This window comes from Cygnus atratus, chromosome 3 (genome assembly GCF_013377495.2).
Source record: "Cygnus atratus isolate AKBS03 ecotype Queensland, Australia chromosome 3, CAtr_DNAZoo_HiC_assembly, whole genome shotgun sequence".
Classification (NCBI taxonomy): domain Eukaryota; kingdom Metazoa; phylum Chordata; class Aves; order Anseriformes; family Anatidae; genus Cygnus; species Cygnus atratus.
The window spans coordinates 118,469,648-118,489,877 of NC_066364.1; the positions used below are offsets into that span (position 1 = coordinate 118,469,648).

A 20,230-nucleotide genomic window follows, 5' to 3' on the forward strand; every position below is an offset into this window, starting at 1 on the left:
GGGAGTTCCTGCCCTCAGTTTGTGTCCAGCCTTCTAGCATCTGGGTTCAGCAGATGGAAGTCCTTGTGAGTCCCTGGAGCTTGCTTTCTGCAGGTGGGCAGTGCCTGCAGTCTGATTACATACAGAGTTGTAAAAGGCATGGGGGTCTCCAAAAGTTTAGTAGCTTCAAGTTCTAGAAAATCTAACAAGTGGAATTTTTCTGAGGATTGTAAGAACATTTTCTTTCAGGAATAGGAAGGTGCACACCTTACCAGTTACATGCTCTTCAGAATTAAAACAACAACAAAAACAACAACGACAATCACAAACAAAAAAAGCCCACCCACCTGCCCCCTCAAAAACAAACAAACAACAACAAAAAAAAAACTCTGAAGATTTCTTTTTGTAATATAGTCATGACAATGTATTTTCTCTCCAACTTATTTCTTGGAAACAGCTGAATCATTTCTTGCTGAAATGCTCTCCAAAATGTTCAGCCAATGACATGGAAAATTTTGACTGAAACGTTTATTTAGCAGCTGCAGTCAAGTTTTTTTAATGGGGAGTGACAGGCTGGTGTGGCAGTGTTGGATTCTGTGAGCCCAGACTATAATGCACATATACATAAACACAACCTTACTGTTCAGTCATCCAATCATCCAAGTGAATAGAACATGAAAGACTTTTATTCTGTTAAAGGAACATGAAGTATTTTAAAACAATTTTATCATTTTTTCACTGATAGTAATTGTGTGTAATTGTAATTGTGTATGAGTAAACAGGGCCAGCATATTTGTAGTGCATGTATTATGGAAATCTGACCTTTCCTGTAAATCTGAGCAAGATAACAGGTCTTTGTATCTGGAGTGCAGAGCTTGTATCTGCTTAGCACCAGTGCTGGAAGCATTTCTGTTTGTAGCAGGCAACTGTTTTGCCATAAGTTGAGATTCCATATGTATACTCAGTAAGTTTCCATCTGATGGAGTTTGTGCAAATTGAATTACACTAACACCATCTATGGTTCAGGGTTATCTTATTTGCATTAACAAACGGTCTTACAAACAGTGTGCATACTGCACACTCGCCAGTTAGGCTTTCTTTTCAGTCCTCTTGGTCGTTCATAAAAAAAGGAAAGTTGTTTTTTTTTTTTTGGGTGGGGGTGTTGCAAAGAAAAGCCGCTAATGAAGGAATGATGAATGGTCTGATTGTGTTACTGTTTGTATAGTTTCACCTTCATTTGCATCAGTACCAGGCACAGATCCCAAGACTCACTTTTCACTTCTCAGTACTCTTCTTCTTTGGACCCTCTCTGCACCAGAACCAACCAAACAAGCACATTTATCTTTGCCTCCTAGAACACAGAACAGAAATATTTCCCTTCTTACATTACTGGGGCCTGTGTGCACCAGAATGTGTGCCTCTTCCCCAGCATGTCTCCTGTCTTCAGTTGCAGGTTGATTTGGAGATCTGACACCTCTAGGAGGTTACACAGTGTACAGAGAGCCATTGCTACTCTTTGTCAGGAATGCTTAATGCATCATCTCCAAGTGTGTGCCCATTTCCTGCTCCAAGTAATGGATCTCTTATTTAGTATGTTTTTCCAGCAGTTTCCACAGTGTTTGCCACCATAAAAATAACTTCTTCCCCCCTCCCCCAAAAGAGAGAAAGCACACAAGCAGAGTGTCAAATTACTTATAGAGCCAACCCATAAATGATTCAAATCAAAAGTCTGTGAGTCTGTTCTGCAGAGCAAACAGTGGAGCAATCCCTTTCTCCCTGCAGCAGCAAATGAGTTATACGCAACCCACAGTTGACAAGTGACCCTTCAGTTATGGAGTTCTCTTTGGGTGTTCCTATTTTTCCTGTCATTTTGAAAATATATCAACTGCTGAAAAATAATGATTTTCTTTTTAAAAAGAAAATAAAAGAATGTGGGCCTTTGTTTTCTATATCTGGTCAGGGAACAAGCTTCATTTGATTGAATGCCAGAAAGAGGATAATACAATCTCCCATTAGGCTTGTTTGCATCTTTTTCCAGGATGACAGTTTAAGTCTGCTGGCTACAGATGGCCTTTGACAACTGACAACACTTGCTGTTATGCCAGTGTATGACTTCATCTGTGTGACACTGCATGTGACTGCAGCTTTCTTCCCCTTTTGCCTGCAGAAACTGGTCTCCATTTCAGTAGCACCAGAATAAGAGGTTCCCCCTGCAGAAGCCTAAAACTGCAATGCTGGTTATGTTAGAAGATACAGGGAGCTGGACAAACTTTAATGCTGGAATCTGGCTGTTTTGTATTTTATTTTTATATTTAACCGGCCACTCTGAAATTAAGTTGGCCAAATTTGCTGAAGCACATTTACAGCTTCCGTACTTTTTTGAACAGTTTCCAATTGTGTTAAGGTCTGTGTGTCCTTTTAAGAGTTTCTGTAATAACTAGCCCTCATGCATGAGAGTGCTTCCCAAGTAAAGAAACACCAGGCTTTGGAGAGCTGTCTTGTTCAGGGGCAGAGCCTCTGGGTCTGTGCTGGAATTTGCAGCAGTTTTTGTCTCCTGAGTCTTGGCAACCCCTGGGAATGCTACAAGGTGGATGGATGAATGCAGTCATGCATTATCTAGCAGTATCTGGAATAAGTGGAACTCATTCCCATTCTGCCTCTTGCTTCAGAAAGTGGAACAAAGTAAGATTTATCTTTTAGACTTCTCTTTTTAGCACCTTTGAAAAGGGCTCACAATTTTCTCTATGGTTAGTAGCTGTTTTTCCTAATTTTGGTTATAACTTGTGGTCTAAACATGGCCCAAAGGCTTATTCCAAGACAACTAACTTAATATCGGCAGAAGAAAGAAAGGAAAAGAAAAGAAAGAAATAAAGAAAGAGAAAGAAAGAGAAAGAAAGGAAAGAAAGAAAAAACAACAACAACAACAAAAGAAACAATAAACCCCAAACTTATATCTTTTCCTCAGTATTTTTTCTGATTTTTGTTCCAGGCAAAGAGAGAGCTGAGATACACATCTAGCAGTGTGGCTTATAGGCAGTACGTATGCATGCTGTCAAAGTAGTCCATCATAGGCCTGGACTGGGCATGAAGTTTAGCGAATATTGTGCCTCACAACAGATGGTGATAGACAAAAAGTTAAACACCATACAGGAATGAAACTCCTGTATTAACAGAACACAGCAGTGATGTTATCTGGCAGTACCTGCACTGCAGCTTGCTGTAGCAGACATGGAAATATTTTGAATGCCGGACACGTGGCCTCTGAGTCCTGGGACATGTAGTGCAGAAGCGACTGTGAGCCTTTGGTCTTTTAGAAAGTTCTCTGTCGCCTCTGGGAAGAGGAGGTCGCACTAGTGTGGCAGAAGTAAATGCTGGCCTGCAGGGGTAAATCTGCGTGACCAGCTGGAGCAAGTCTTGATCAGTACAAAGATTCTAGGAGTGGTATTTTTCAGTCATTTTTATTTTTAATGGAACTACAGAGAGATTCTTCTGAACTATATTGTGCAAGCATTTCAAAGTCTTCAGGTTAGTCATTCTGTTTTATTGAAATGATGCCTTTTTGGATATCCAGGGAACAAGAAGAATATATATAATAATCTCAATTTTTTAAAGATCACATTTGAAACATGATGCTGTTTTCACCTTGGAGCCGAACTCCTATGAAAATGCCACTGTCATTAAGTCTGTGGACCATGTTAAAGAACAGGAAAATGAATACCCACTTATCTGTTTTCTTTGATAATGTCCTTGAATCTATCTCACTGTAAAAAACAACAACAACAACAAAACCATGGACAGCCTGGAAGGTGTTAAAAATTAACATCCAATGAGTTGTATTTGGTATTACTAAGGAGAATCCTGCTTCGGTAAATCATGACAAAATTCTGTAAAAATTTCATAAGTTCATGAAAATAAAATTGAACCATCCTGGTTAAGTGATTTACCTCAATTAAACGGAAGTTTTGGAAACTAACTGTTCTGAGAACTTAATTTTTGCTCCATGCTGTAAGCAGCCTGAATTAGCCAAGAGAATAGGTTTGTGACTTTCTTTACAAGATAACTCCTTCAAGTTTTACTATTAAATTTTTATATACCCCACATCCTGCTAAGAAAGGGTGAGACAGAAGCTTCAGATTTAAAACTTTGGCACTTACCCCATCTGGCTACATGGTAATTTAAGAGATGACAAAATAGAGGAATGACGCTTACAAAAAGAATTTCCATTCCGGTTTCCTTAGTCATGTGGTGAATATGTTAGATCTACAGTCAGGGTGACGTCCATTGTGCTGGAAGTGCTGAGTTATAGTTCCTGTACTGCCCTGAAATCCATCACCTCCTCTGTTACGCAGAGTGTTTGGTCTCTTGAAGCTGACAGGCTTGCAGCCAGGTAGATATCACCTCTGTTTCTGCTGTGATGCTCAAACCACCCTCTTCACAAACTTAGTTACCAATATGTTAGTGTTATTTTTATGGAGTCTTCTAATACAACTCCTCTTCCAAAATACCTTGAATCTGAAAAATTGCTTGATTCTTGTGCCCTTGGTCCTTGTAACTGTGTATGAATGTGTCTGTTTGTTTTGGGTCTTAAGAAGAACTTGCAAATTTTCCCCTTGTTTAACCTGATCTTTTCTATCTAGTGACTGTGAGGCTGAGCCCTTGGAAAGGATAGAGAAGAATAGCAGCTGCTTGGCTGTGAGAAATCACTTTGGCTGGCGGTTTGTGAAAGAACACAGTCTGTTGACTGGTAGCGATATAAATATTCAGGACTGAATTGACAGTATGCAGGACATAAGCCTGCTGGGGATAGTGAAAAAGACATGGCTTCTTTCCTTCTTTTGCACTGTTTCTGTGAAAGCATGTCCAGCAACAAGTTTCGTTCCTTCCCTAAGATAAACCATTAGGGGGCAAATCTGAGCAGCGAGAAGTTGTTGGTGCTGTTTTGCACTTCATTTCAACTCCTGCAAACAAAGCTAGAGCTGGTAAGTGAATGCAGTTTAGATAGCTTGCTGGACCCTGCCAAAAATGATGAGTCTCAAGGCTGCTTTTTTTCCTGCTTCTCCCAGGATAAAGAGGGACTGCATAAATGACAGAGCACTTTGGTGTTGGCTACATTGGGCAATTTGTTTGTAATTCACCTCATTGCCCATCAGTTTGGCACTTGATGCAAAAGATAATTAATTTCAGTGACAGTGAAAAAGCAGCTCTCAGTAACAGTTAGGGGGCTTCATTTAAAGGCTAATTAATATGGTGACATCAGTACTGAGGAACGTTATTTGCAGACAAATGTGGCCAAAGAGACAAATAGTTCTACTCCATGACATAAACATTTAAAAAAATATATAAAAATACTTTTTAAAAAAAAATTTAAATGTCTTTCTAGTGTATGAATTCCCAGAAACTCAAAGTTGATAAAGCCATTTTTTAATCTACTCTTGGCCCAGATGAAATCAGTATGATTATTCTGAAACACCCATAATACTCATGTGGGATGAATATTAACTTTAGGCTAAGAAGATTCTACTTATCAATAGACCTAAAAACACATGAGGTCTGAGATTTTCCCAATAATACAGAATAGGACCTACGTCTGTTGTATGTATTATGTAGGTGCATGTACAGTAGAAACATTTCATCTATGTACTTATATTTATGACCTTTCTTTCCCCTTTTCTTTTGGGGCGTATTTTATGTACGCAGCAGAAGTGCACCTGAGACAAGCTCTGAAAATTGTTGGGTAATCTGTAGGCAAAAAGCATAGCAGGGGAAATACATGAAAGGAAAAATACCAGATTGTGAAAGGAAACCAAGACTGACTTTTTGCTTTGTTCTTAGTGACACATACTGTTTCTGCTTCACATTCTTATGTTGCTGAGAAACCCTGTCATCTGTAAACAAAACCAGCTCATGCAGTATAGAGCTGAGTGTGCACAGAATGTAAAGAGGGAGATAGCTGTACTCAGCATGCAAGAAGTTGCCACATTATTTCCATGCACACAAAAAGGTACTTTTTGGCATCTGATTTACTACCCTAAGTGGCAACTTTTCTGCAGTTAATGTATTTTATTAGGAAGTTTTGTTGTTGTTGTTCTTTTTAAGACTTGACTCCCGTATTTCATAACTAGTAAATAAAAAGCCAGGGTCAAGTTATGGAGTATGATCCAAAAGATCAGTCAGTATTTTATTAAAATTACAGCATGTGGGATTACTGTTATGTAGACTTTTAACCAGGAACACCTGACTCAGGGTTAATAAATAGCTCTCCATACCCTTGAAAAGACAAGTAGTTTTAGTACTAGATTTAGTAAATTCTTACAGAATTTCTCTATTTAATGAATGTTTTACTGAGAATAGAATTTGGTCCTATAGTATCCTTAACATTTTGCTTTCTGTCCATAGTTTTGTGCCCTGTCATCTCTTTATTAACTCTCTGGACAAAAAAAAAAAAAAAAAAAAAAAAAGCTCAGTTGTGGATTCCTTTTTGAGCTGTTTGCCCATTAAGGCCCAAATCTGCCCTTGGATTTTTAGAGGTGTAGCCCTAGCTAGGAAATTCTATGACTGCAAGATTATATCTGAAATAAAAATTTCATCCCAGTAGTGAAATAACAGTGTTTTCTCAGCCAAAAACTGCTTAGTCAGACAATCTGAGGGTAATGGACTGGCTATATTTGTATTGCTGCAGTGACACATTGCAAGACAAACCAGGAGGGCACAGCTGGCTCAAGATCTTTGATCGAAGATATTCATGGTGATGAAGCATTGTCAACAGTAAGGTGCTGGTAGGCAGGTGGCAGTGCACAGGCTGCTGCAAGGGGTCTCCTCACATTCAGATTCCCCATTATATCTGCAGGGCTCTTCTGTCCTTATTAGGGGACCGGGTCTAATGGGCTAAATGCTAATTTAATTTTAATTAGCATTAATGCTAATGACTAAACAGGAAAAAAAATGGAGAATTAGCTCCTTTGTAATTTTTCTTTCTTTCTTTCATCCATCTTTGACAGGCTGTAAATGGATTTTCTGTAGCTGTTACATTTCATGGGGAAAATTAGCATGGTATCTTTTTAGATTATTAGTCTTGATCTATAGGGTTTGTGCTCTGTTCTTGCACTGTTACCATGTGAGACCAATAGGTAACAGGAAGATCTCTCAGTTAACAAGTGAGAATTCCTGCTGGGGTGTCTATGGGAGAAAATTGCCCCAGTGCTGTTCATCCCCAAAGCTGTAATAAGACATGGAGGTCTTCACTTCTTGTCACTACCAGGCTCTGGACACAGTTTCTGCAGACGTCATGACTGCCTGGCTCTGCTCTAAGCAGCTGCATCGGTGCACACTCAAACATGCTGTGTAGACTTCACAGACAGAGAAGAGACTGCAAAACCTCATATTTTCTACATTGTTTTAGGCCAGCCTCTGCATTTTTAGAAGGCTTCAGATTTCCAGATATTCATAATCTAGAATATGAAAAATGTGCAGCTTTTTTGTTGATAGGGTTGAAATGCAAATTTTTAGTTCATCCTTCATGCTTGTCATGTAATTCCAACTTCAAGGAAAAACCTATGGAGTAAGTTCCCTGATGCCCCATGTTTGCAGAAAGCTTGGCACAGTGATGTCGCCGTGTTTGCAGGAAGCACGTTGGGTCAATATTTCACTTCTGGAGTGTTGAAGAAGAATGAGAAAGATTCATGAACTGAGAATACTGCTTGCTGTCTACATAGGAAAAGAAAAAACAAACAATACCTTATATTTGAGAAAAACTGACCATATTAACAGCATACCTTATTTCAGTAAGGCAATAATGCTTGATTTAAGGCAGGAAAGGAAATTCCTTTCATTGCAAGCAAGCTTTTTTCAAAGCTGAAGAACCTGAGAAGATTTGGGCTTTTTTTTCAAAATAAGTGGAATCCCCAAACATATGCAGCTATCAACTTCTCCCACGAGCCCAGCATGGTTAGGCTGCTACACTGTGGTAAAAGAGATTATTTAATTGAGTATTCTTACTGGGGTGTTTATGGAGAAAAAATTGCCCCAGTGTTGGTTTTATAAAAGTGCTTTGGCAGATGAAAACATGTGGGGTGGGAAAGAGAAACCTACCTTTACTGGGGTGTAAATGTACAGGCCATTTAATCTACATTTTTTTGGCTTAGTACATCTGAAATATTTGAGAGAACTTTGCACGGCATGTTTCTTGGAGCTGAGTGGTATCCTGATGTGTGGGAAAGCTTTTTAACAGAAAACATTACATTTGTTAATAGGCTGTAATAAGCTTATTGCCAGTTTGAATCTGAGTCCAAAGAAATGTGATCTATTCTTCAAATAGACAATTAACTGAGCACACTGCAAGTGAGAGAGAATGTCCCCTGACCAAATCTCGAAGTGGCACAACACTTGGGCTGTCACAGATATGTGAAGCTTTAAAAAGGAGCTCTTACAGAAAGCCTATCTGTGGTTTGCCAGTGTTGCAGAGGCATTGCATAGGCTAGTTGGGAAAGGAAAGTCATTTCAGCAGTCTGCAGAGCATGACTTAGTGTTTTCAGAGCTGAAAAAAGCTTCTTATAACTGCTTCTTCCTTGGCTTCTATTCCCCCTTATGTGGGATTCTGGTGCCTATATATCCTTATTTTAAATGACTCAGATGCTAATGCTTACGGTTTGAAGATTTAATTGGTCTGAGAGCATAAATGTTGGCGGACTATGTAGAATGAGTGTCACATGAAAGTTTATGTAATATGGAGTTGTTTTACCTAATCAGGAAGGTACAAGAATTTATAGATTTCACAATGTCTTAAGTTGCCAGTAAAATGAAAACGAAATCTGTAAATACCTGTTGTCTGGTCTCTCAGAGCACTTGGTTTCAGTAGGTATGCCATACCTGATGGAAAGCATCAGACATCTGTGAGCTGTCATTCTTCCCTACCTTCCTTCCTTCCTCCATAAAGGTGTGCCTGTATGGGCACACAGGGCAGTTTGAGTCTTCATTATCATCTCTCTTGGCACTAAATAAGAAGTCTTAAAACAAACAGTACATTGATTTGGTTTAACTTGGTAATGTATGGAGATTAACTTTGTGGTTGCAAAGGAAAACAAGTAGTAGATAGCATATGAATACTGCTGTTGACTACTCTAAAAGTAAGCCAGAAAGAACAGTAAAGTGTGTTGTAGTTTAGAATCATGCCTTGTGCATGTCTGTAAGTTGTCCAAGTCAAGCTATGAAGATGTAATGTCTCCTGAACTCACTAGAAAGATTCCTCAAGGAGTTGGATTGGCTGGAATTTAAAACTAGGGGAATAGATTTGCTGTCATGCCAAAGCTCTGTGTCCTTTTTACTATCCAGCAGTGAATTTTATCACTATTTCATTCCCAAATATTTTAAATAGGATTTTTTTTTTGTTTAAAAAACATGAAAAGATGAGAAGGTGTTTGAAGGAAACAAGCATAGAAAGAGGGAAGTAGCTCTGGAGGAAATGAGGAAAATGGTGAGGCCCTAAGGGAAAGAAAGCAGAGGGTGTTGAAATTATGTTAGAAGTTCCTTTTAAAAATGTTTCCTTTTGAAGATTTGGATGCATGATTCTAAATAAATAAATAAATAAAAATAATTTGATTCCTGCCTGAAGAGAAGAAACGAAAAGAAGGCAGAAGTATTTTTAAAGTCACAGCTAGGGATTAGCTATTGTTCATTCCCCAAAGGAACTCATTTGGATAGTTTGTTTTAATCTGGGAAGTTGACAAGCATACTTTGAAGACAGAGGTGGTACAGCAAATAAAGCTTGAGCTAGCAAAGAAGGCAGCTTCCTCAGAAGATGTAATGGCTGAGAAGTGACAGCAGCAGAAATTATTCCCAGTGAGGATCAGAGTTACTCAGCATTATTGTGTGACTGTGCTAAATCCGCTCCCTGACACCATTTTCAGAGATTTGCTGGCGAAGGCTCAAGCTGGAGAAGGCGCTGCTTTGACTGTCGGACAGAAGAATGGTTTGGGAGGTAATTTATACTGTAGCTGACTGCAAGATGACAGCACGTTCCAGTTTGGGGGTATTTCTTCATAAAGCTGATGTGTGATGGCCAGCCAATAATAACAAAGAAATTAAGAGGTTCCAAGCTCACTCTTTTGAACTCTGTTCTGTTTGCATTTATAATTAATAGTTCGATCTCATCACAATTAACCAGCATATTACATGCTCCAGTATATAAATGTAGAAAAATTGTGAAGAGTTATGTTCAGTTGGCCTAAATTACATAGGTTAATTAATATAATTGAGGTTTGCTGGTTTATTCTCACCTGTAGCACAACTGTAATTTACCTTCAATTAACAGAAAATTAGAAACATTTTGCTCTATTATTTCATAATGTAATTGGTAGTATATCTGGTAAACAGCTGAAATAGACTCAGTCATTCATGTCTATTTGAACTCCCTCTGTAATAAGCAATAACAGGTTTTCTGAATCAGATATGGAAAGTGGCTGTGATAGCTTTTGTTCAGCCATGAAATGAGACATTCATACAACATAGATCACCCAGCAGCTTGGTAACATGAAATAATGAAGGGGTAAAATGCTCTTAACACCCTACAAATTGGTTGTAATGGAAGTAAATCTCCCTGGTTGAAATTTGCATAGTGGAATTCTTTAGATAGGTTTCATTTGCTTCTACTGATAGTTATTCTGATATTTATCAGATTGTATGGACAGGAGTGTGTTGGTCAAAAACTTTGAAAGAAATTTATGCTCATCAGAATCCTTATTAACGTAGCCTTGATGCTGTTTAATAAAGTGGTCCAGTTTGAACTTGAAAAACACTTTTCCAGCACAGATGCAATTCAGCAAGATTAAAACAGCAGCTTGGATGAGTGAAAATAACAAGCATTTGTCCCCTCTGACCTGTCATATCTCAGCATGGGTGTTCAGCCTAATGCCACAAGGCTTGTAAAAAGTAACGCAAAGTGAAGCAAGCAACCAAAAAACCCTGGCAGTTTACATTAACTGAAGGACTGGCTCACTGCTTTTTGCCTTCCTGTGTGAAATTTGTGTGTACACCCAATGCTAATGCTCATTAATAAGAGCTCTGTGAATTCCACCACAGGGAGAGTTCCAAAGAAAGGAGACTGCTCAATGAGTGCCTTTGGAGAAGGAGGCTGTCCAGCGACTTACCACCTAGGGAGACAGGTTTGTCTATTGTCCAGTAGCTAGCAACAGGTTTTCCTCTTTTTCAATGAATATAAACAATTTGTGGTTCTGACAGATAGATGAGGTACAAATTGCTTTCTATATTTAGCTTCAGGCATAATTTTTGTTTGGGGCATGTTCAGGTACCTAGGCTACACATAGCCTACACAAAGGAGAAAACATACAGTGCGCAAGCAGCAACATGAAAGCTCCTGAAAGAAAAAGAAAAAGAAAAAAAAAAAGTCTTTTTCAAAGAGGCTTTCATTTTATCTTGTAATGAGGAAAGGAAAAAAACTATATGTCTGCTATTGTTGGGTGGGGAGAGAGAAAAGAATGACTGATAAAGTGCAGAAACAAACATGAATAACTTAGTCATATCAGTGAAAATATTTTTTTTCTAAATGAAAGAATTTGGTTTTATTTGATGTCTTAGCTTACCTTCTGGCTGTTTGTTCAGTATTGTCCCTGTCTGTGGCAGTACTTTCACTGATCATTTCTACAGAAAGACATCCACATTTCTTCTTTCTGTCTAAAGATAAATATTGATTATCTTACAGTTCAGATGGTTGCTGTCCAGGTATAAAGTGGGAAAGTGAGAATTACTGAATTGTTAGTTTTACTTGGTCAGAATTTCGTGTAATAATTCTCCGGTTTACTTGCTGCTTGGTATGTTTTATGCTTGAAAAATAGTTCAAAATGAAAGATTTAATCAAGTAGTGTGCATAACTGTTGTGAATCTAGTCCCTGTTGAATATTTTTCCTATCCATCTTCTTCTATTTCTCTTTAGTGTAACAGATGTTAAACAGGATAACATTTGGAACAGTTTGAAATTGTGGTATCTTTCAATTATACTGATTTTTTCTTGGATTTATGGTATCATACTAGGGCTAATGTTACAGTCCCTTGGGGATGCAAAACAATAATGGGAGCTGGAGTTTAAGCATGTTTTCAGGGTTAATTCACATTATCTCTTTGGAACATATTCTTTATGGAGATTAGTATTGCTGTTAAGCAACGTGGGCTTATTTCATTGAGTAAAAATTGTTCACGTGTTCAGGTGAGGCTCATTGGATATTTTTGGCTTCCATGTAAACACGAGGCACTGTAAATCAAACTAGGCTGTAAATCTTTTTCATCACTGTTGCAGTCTTGTTCCTTCAATACACAAACAGTAAAACGCAATTTAAAGGAAGCTAAAAACTTTATAATGGGATTTGTTGAAATACTTACCATTACAAGGGCCCAATCTTGATATCTTTGTAATGATGTAAATTACTAAAGCCTAACATAAGTATCCGCTAGATGTGTGAGGCCTGGAAATAACTCATTTTGCATTTATGAAGTCAGAGGAAATTTATTTGGCATAAACCATTTCATAAAAAATTAAGACAGATCACTGCCTGACAGCCTGGTTTATCTTCAGTGTATTATGGACAATACCAATGTTTTTTTTACTCAGTGCTATCATCTTTTTGGCTGAAGTCTGGAAGATTTGTACACATGAATAATTTTGTTTACATGAATACTTTTACTGAAGTCATGCATGTAAATATTTTCAGGGCAGAGACTTGGCCAGTATAAATTCTTCAGAAAAGTGATTACAGTGCCTAACTTCTGGGTTATTGTAACGGAACTGATAACTTAATAATTGTATTTCTGATATGTGTTTAAAACTTCAGTGACAAATACTTTTTGTAAAATGTGTTTTGAGAAAGGACATATCAGTTACCAACAGTTAAGAAGTTTTGAGGTGAGTAGAAATAATGGATTTACATATGTTAGTGAGACAAAATTTAAAGTTTTCAGATAAACCTATCTCTGTAAACATGTTATTTGTATTTAGAAAAAGGATGATTTTTTTTTTAACTGACTGCATAGGAAAATAAATTTGTTGTAAAGACCATGGGCCAAATGAAATAATTTCTGCTGAGGTTACGGTCATACTGACTAATATCAGACTATGTCAGCCATTGACCTCTTTTTTTTTTTTTACAATAGGGGTTACTTCAGAGAGTGAATTTTGGTCTTTTTATGGATGCATAGTAACATTCAAACATCTTCTGCCAAAAATCTTGGGGCAAATCTTGCATGTTAATTAAGTGTATCAGGATAAAATTATAAAGTCAGATTAGTACTTTACCGAATGATTTTCACCAATATAGTAATTGAAATGTGTTTTGTTGCCTAGGATTTCCTGCTGCAACATCTATCTTACTGAAATCTTACCTAATAGAGAGAAAAACTACTAATTCAGGTATGAACATTGATTTTTGTCCTTTAAACACAAAGTACAGGCATTCAGAGACATATGCATAAAGTCTTGTAATTCATATTTTCCAACTCTGCTATAAAGTGTATATGGCTTCAGAAGCATCTGTCTGTGCCAGGATGGAGTTTATTTTCCATGCCTTGCTTTATTAAATGTGAGAAGCTCACCAGCACTAGAAATGCCTGGCTGATAAGATGATGCACTTTTTATCTACTTGGAGCCTGACTGACATCATTGAACACTGTTATATCTAAACAGCTTGAATAAATGACTTCATTCCTTAAATACCATCACTTGAACAGCTCTTGTTGCTAAAATAAAAGCACTGTTGATCCTCTGTTGTGCAAACTCCTACAGACCCTCTGACAAGCACAAACTAAACCACACCTTTTTTTTGTACTATGATAAAAATGATCGCTTATTTGTAGTAATTGCAGTGTACCTGCAATGGCAATTACTGCGAAGGTATCGCTTGTGGTTTTTATGACGTTCACTTTGTGTTAACCTCTGACTGTCACGGAAATCTCTGTCACATGGAGCAGGATTGGGGAACAGACCTCAAGGAAAATGATCCTGGGAAGGTAAAGTGGCTGAATAATTTTGTTTTCTTATATGGACAAGTAGTTTGTTAACTTATGGCTTAGACCTAAACTGAGGGAAGATTGGAGTTGAGCCAGACTTCCCAGTAAGATAAAAAAGAGGCCAGGATCAGCCTTCTCATTCTATGCTGTGTTTTAATGCTGTGAAATAAGCCTTCTGCAATGTAGGCCTGTGTCAGTACTTTGTAAAATATAATCAGGATTTTAAAAACACAAGCTATGCCCTCCATTCAAACACAGCTATGTGTTTCTCTGGAAACAATGTTTGTGATTTTTTTCCCAAGAGGTGCTATTTGGAAAACTGAACTTTTAGTGGGAAGCTGAAGTATGGTCTGGTTAAAAAGAAGCGTGTTTTTTTTGTTTTTAATCTATGAAAACCATCTCTGTGGGAGGTCTATGTACAAGTTCTCTGTGACATAAATAAGAGAGAAAAAAATCTTATTGGCTGTTGTTTAAACAGTCTTTTCAGTTAGTTTGAGCTTGTTGGTTAAAATAGTATTCTGAAACAGAATTGTGACTACATATTTGCATACAGTTGTGTTGCAGATGCATGTGTGACGATAGATACAAGCTCTGTAACTTGCTGTGCTTTGTTACTATTGGCAGTATCGAGGCAAGTGCCACAAAGGCCAAAGGGGTCAGCTGCTAGAAAGGATATTCAGATAACTACCACATCTTTAACATAATCTAGACCTCTTCCTCCAAAAGCTGACAGTAAATTGTTTTAAAATTGTGTTTCATTTTCAGAATATAACCTAATTTTCTTAAGGTAAAACCTTTAAAAATACAAATCCTGCTCTTAGGTCTAGTCCAGCAAATGCTTTGCTACTAAGCAGTTTTGGATACGGGGTAGAGCAGGTTGTGACTATGAAGGAGGAACACATGTACAAGTACTTGCAGAATCAAAACCTGCCAGTTGGTGTACAAGCAAATAAGAGAGCTCCTGTTTTTCATTTGCAGGTGTGAGTCAAAAGAATAAGGAATTGGTGTTGTCCTTCCATTACATATTGCATACAAACGTATTACTTACTGAAAGTTTCACTGGTTTGAAATAAAGCCAGACTACGTGGATTGATTTATACTAATTATACCACACTATTTTTAATCTTTTCATCCAGTGTTACGAATTGTCATCAGGATCAGTGTGTGCTTGTTGCATATTTCCTAAAGCTCTGTATTATTTTGGTAAGAGGAGAGTGTAACCAAGAGCAACAACTTCAATTTTTATTTTATTTTATAACAACCAAATATAGCATTTACTAAAAATAAAGGACTTCAGCACAACTTTGGATGCCAAACCTGCATTTATGGGGAAAGTTAAAAAAAAAAAAAAATGCATTGAGTGCAATCTCTGTGTAACTTTGGTGATCACAATTAGGTGGACATTCCTGCAGGAAAAAAGCACTAGGGGCAGTTAAGTTGCAAGTTGGCTGGGCACATTTGTATACCTGCGGGTGAGACAGGGAGGACTCAGCCAAGCCTGTTTGGCACTCAGGAAGGTGAGGGAGGGAATTGCTGTATTGGAGAACACGCTCGGACTGAGATTCCACGAGGCTTTAAAGGTCAAGAGGAAGCACCTTGAGGCCAATATTGAATGTGTTTGGCAACCAGGGTAACTAAGCCATGGAGAGAGTTATGTGCTTACCCTGTCTCCTGCCAACAAAACTCCTGCCAGCATCTTTTTGTAGTAGATGAAGTCTATTAATTCTGCATGCATACACATCAGCAGAAAGGTTCTAGTGTTACGCCGATCTAAATGAAACAAAACATAGGCATGAAGGACAGTCATATCCGAACGAGGCAAGGAATTGTATTGGCAATGCTCCCAAAAAGAAGGGGAAACATTTCACTCACGTGAAGGCGCACTGGCTGCCTGATGGACCAGAGTGCAGCTAGATTCCTAGGGTTGAGAAGGAGCAGCGTGAGACATCCTGGAATAAATGCCAAGTTTAAATTGTATCTAGATAACATACACACTTTCTGTGCTCAGATTACAGAAATTTGCAGGAGACTTCTTAACGCTCTGCATACAGAGGACTCAGGTGCACTGACAGTGCACAGAAGTGGCAGATGGAATAGTGGTGATGATTTTTAATTACATCTTTTTGATATTGGCAGATGACAGAAAATTAAGCTTCCTGATGATTTTATTAGATCCATAAGTGAAAAGTTTATGGATTGAAGGAAAGAATAAAAAATAGAGCTGTGAGAAAACCCATAATGAATGATTTAATGAAGTAGTTAAATCCACTGTAGAACACAAGCTGTTTTTAATTGGAAACATTGGATGGTTTCATCTTTCAATCAAATGTTCAGAGGAAATCAAATACCCCGTTGCATAAAAAGCAGCTGGGACAAGGGGAGAATGGCACTTATATCAGTACTCCGTGAGAGGTCAATGACAATTTTAATTGATGCTATTTCAGTTCTAGTGGTATGGTTGATAACTAGAATAGAAATATCTGAACTGCTTGTTCTTAGAAATATGTAGACTTTATTCAGGAGAATCTTCAGCTAATAATCAGGTGCAAAAATTAGATGAAACTTGCAGATACAAGAAAATGAGTGCAGTTAAAGTTGCAGTTAAAGTTTGTTTTATGGGCACATCCCATTCCATTAGTTTCTGAAAAATATAAGGACTGGCAACACTCACTTATTTTCAAAACAAGTTAATAGTAAAGCCACATATTATAAAAAATTGTATGTTACTCAAAACCTCATAGACCTAAAAAAAATAATTATAAGTAATAATTGCTTTAAAGATTTTTTTTTTCTTGCCTTCTTAGACTTTACAGAGCCCTTTTATGGCTTGTTCTTTGTCAGCCTGAGATCACAGCATGGTCCTACTAAATCCGTCTCTTGATTTCTTTGGTGTCAGTGTTGCATACCATCCCAAATAGAAACAGAATTACTAAAGCAGTGGGAATATGGGCTCAAGTTTGAACAATAGTAGTATTCCCAGTTTGGTTTTGCTTTTTCAAATACACACAGTAAGATTGCTATAGGGCAACAGAGACAATAACAGGAAAAAATGTCTCTAATTTTGGCGGTAGAGTATTTCTATAGTTTATCTGTGAAGAGACCTACTTGTTGTAGGGTATTGGGAAGTCTTTTTTGGCTTGTGGTGTAGGGATATGTGAAGAGCGGATGGTCTTTTGGCTCCCTGAATGAAGCACTGGCAAGGTGGACATTGGGAGTCAGATGGTCCAATCTACATCCATGTTCCTGTGATGCATGGTGGATTTGGTGTCAGACTTTAGCTTGGACTGTTACTTTTCTGCACAGAGATATCTTCTGATATGTTGCTTTTCAGAGAGCCCATGTTTCATTTAGTTTTGAATTACTTAAGCCTAACTGTAGTAAGCCAGATTCTCAGCTGTCACTAATTCCCAGCAGTGTATTGATCTGAGTGAAACAGCCTGGATCTGTACAAGCTGAGGAGCTAATTCAGTGATTCTGCACAAGAAGGTTGTGTCTGATTTTAGTGACAATTCTCTTAAATATATAATGCAAACTCTCTAGACCTATTTTTACCCAGGTTGGTAAAAATTAAGGGTCATTTTACTTTTTCCTGAAGCAAATACACATTTCCATGATTTCACACATTTCCAGGGTTATCTTTTGAAAACAATGTAGTCTACAAATGCCACGAGCACATAAATCTGCCACAAAGTGCTGTGGTAGTCTTAGAATGAGTTTGTGCTCCTTACACTGCAGAGCAGTGTAGAAGAAAAGCTCCCTCTGGAGAAGTATGGGGGAGATGATTTCTGCAGGGCTGCTTCAGCTAGCGATCTGCAGCTCTCAGACAGATGCAGCAGGGTTTCAGGTCTATCCTTGTGACACTTCAAACCCTTGTGGGCATTGAGGATTACTTTAGTGCTGGTAACTTTGGTAACTTTATGCTGGGATAATACCAACTTATTTTTCTTCAAGTATTCTGCCCCCCCCCACACACTCCCGTCACTGTGGTTCAATGCTGTTCACATTCCCAGACCCCTGCCAGTTTAGCTCACTTGTGTTTCTTACTTCATCATACCAGTCTATTGACATCAGACTTGCATCATCTGAAGAAGCAATGTTACTGCATGAGTTAAATAGCTGCATCTCTTGAGCTGCTCATTTCCTAGTTTGAATACCTCTTGATACTTTTTCCCAGCTCTGTTGTGCTTTCTAGGTTTTAGGTGGAGTCCTTCTCAAATGCTTTCATCACATTAACTTTGTAATAATGGTTTTGTTTATTATTATACATTCAAATGTCTTTTCAGCTTATATTTGTGGGTGGGATTTTTTTGCTTAATAGTCATTTGAGGATGAATTCTTAGTCTAAGAAGCTTAAGTGTGCATAAATCAGAGATTCAAATTTGCTATTATTCATTAAATGAATACATGGTTGTTTCAGAATATTGTCTGACTTAGTGTAAAGTCTTCCTATTTTAATATCTGTATATAATTAGAATGAGCAGAATGGAAGGTGAAGCTGTAAAGACAGTCCTCATCTTATTAAAAATACTTTAACTGGATTTGTCTTGCACCAGATTTAATATTTTAGTCTTCTTGCCTTCAGATACTCATAAACAACTGCATTGTAGTGTGGTGACACTTACATGCACATACCTGAGAGAAAACTCAATCAAGCCACTAATATGTTCAGTACAGCAAGGTAACCTGAAGTTAGATTTTTCACTGTTTTTCTGCCTCATTTATTTTTGTGACAGAAAAGGGGATTTCTTGCCCTTTCCTTTTGGTCTTCATTTTTTTTACAGTCTCTGTATATTGCAGTCATGATTCATTTCACTCTTCTTCTCCTAATCCTCTCATGTCTGGCCACAGGCCATTCTTTCAGAAAACATAGGGACGCAGGTTCCATTTTGTTCTGCCTGTTTTCTTTCTCCTGCAGCTGCTGCTGAATGACACTGCTTGGCTTTTCCTCCCTGCCAGGCTGGAAAGCACAGGGAACTTGCTCGGCTGTCATTCGCAGTTTCTGTACATAGATTCCCACCTTCCCTTTTTTGCCATTTCAAACTCTTCCCCATGTAACCATCACTGACAAGCCCTCAAACTCCTAGCTTCAGTATTGCATTGCTTCTCCTGAGAAAATGACTTAATTTGGGCCCACCAACAGGAACAGCCAGCCGTTCTTCATGCTTGCTATATTAGATGGCCATTACTTTTGGAAGAGTACCACACAGCTTATGGTGGCATCAGAGTTTTGGTGTAGCAGCACTGAGAATACAAATACCCAACATTATCTCTTGCAGTAATCTTGTGTGTTCCTTATCCGAGTATTGCCAACTCCAAACCTGCCTATCTTGTCAAATCCCATGTGATGTTGCCCCAGGTGATATGGCTACATACATTGCATACGCATGTTCCACACAGCTATTTGTTGCCTGTACTCAGGATTTTAAAACAAATCAGGCATGTGCTGACATGAAGCCTGAATTAAAGCTGAATAAATAGAAATGAAATTGTTCTACATGTTGTGCTGTTAACTTCATGGGCACAGTGATTCTTCTGAACTTTACTGGGGGTTACTGGCACCTCATTCAGCTGTGCTTTCAGCTGACATGTTTGGCTTATCTATGGAGCTGTGAGAAATCTGATTAAAAAAGAAAAATATAAGCCCAGCCTGGCAGGAGGTATTTGTAATATCTGTGTATCATACAGGGGCTATGATCAGGATTGTGGATTTGTTGTGGTATGCTCTGTAAATAAGAGTTTATGCAGTCGTTGTCTTAGAAGCTTACAAATGAAGAGAGCTCACAGAAGTGTGTGCAATTAGCTATAATATATAGTGCAGAACATATATGCTATATGTTCTGAACTGCCTATGTATTCAAATTTAATATTATGAGATGCTGTTCTTAGCTCACTGAGGATCAATTTTTTTTTTTTCTCAATGCATGTATATATTTTCATGCTTCCTTCTAGATCTGGTTTGCAAATCCAAAACATCTGCAAGAGAAATCAACTAACCAATAAAGGTAGGTGGCAAACTGCTGCTTTTCCACTGACCTCTTTGGTTTGTTGTTGCCTCATTTTTCCAAAACACCCTGGCGCAAGGTCTTCCATCCACCTGTTGTATTGTGCCTTGTGAACTGTGTGTAGGAGGAACCAACTTTTTAACATACCAGGACATTGCATAATCCAGTGAGCCTTGATACTTGGCTGGGATGCCTGGGCATTCTGGAAGGGTAAACATGAACCTAATTAAACAAAAACAAAC

At 38.1% G+C, this 20,230-nt stretch overlaps 1 protein-coding gene across 2 annotated transcripts in view; it reads left to right on the plus strand.

The window, feature by feature from the left end:
* Positions 1-4,264: 4,264 nt before the first annotated feature.
* The window catches only part of RTN4 (reticulon 4), a 69,844-nt gene continuing 53,878 nt past the window's right edge, over positions 4,265-20,230 (plus strand). The window contains exons 1-6 of one of the 2 annotated variants that reach the window (XM_035565511.2): positions 4,265-4,366; positions 9,882-9,952; positions 11,053-11,135; positions 13,325-13,390; positions 13,948-13,986; positions 19,936-19,988. In XM_035565511.2, the coding sequence (XP_035421404.1) occupies positions 13,973-13,986; positions 19,936-19,988 (67 nt within the window). In that variant the 5' untranslated portion in view covers positions 4,265-4,366; positions 9,882-9,952; positions 11,053-11,135; positions 13,325-13,390; positions 13,948-13,972. Of the gene's footprint in view, positions 4,367-9,881; positions 9,953-11,052; positions 11,136-13,324; positions 13,391-13,947; positions 13,987-18,593; positions 18,665-19,935; positions 19,989-20,230 lie in introns of those variants that run through there. The other variant, XM_035565515.2, reaches the window with a different exon arrangement.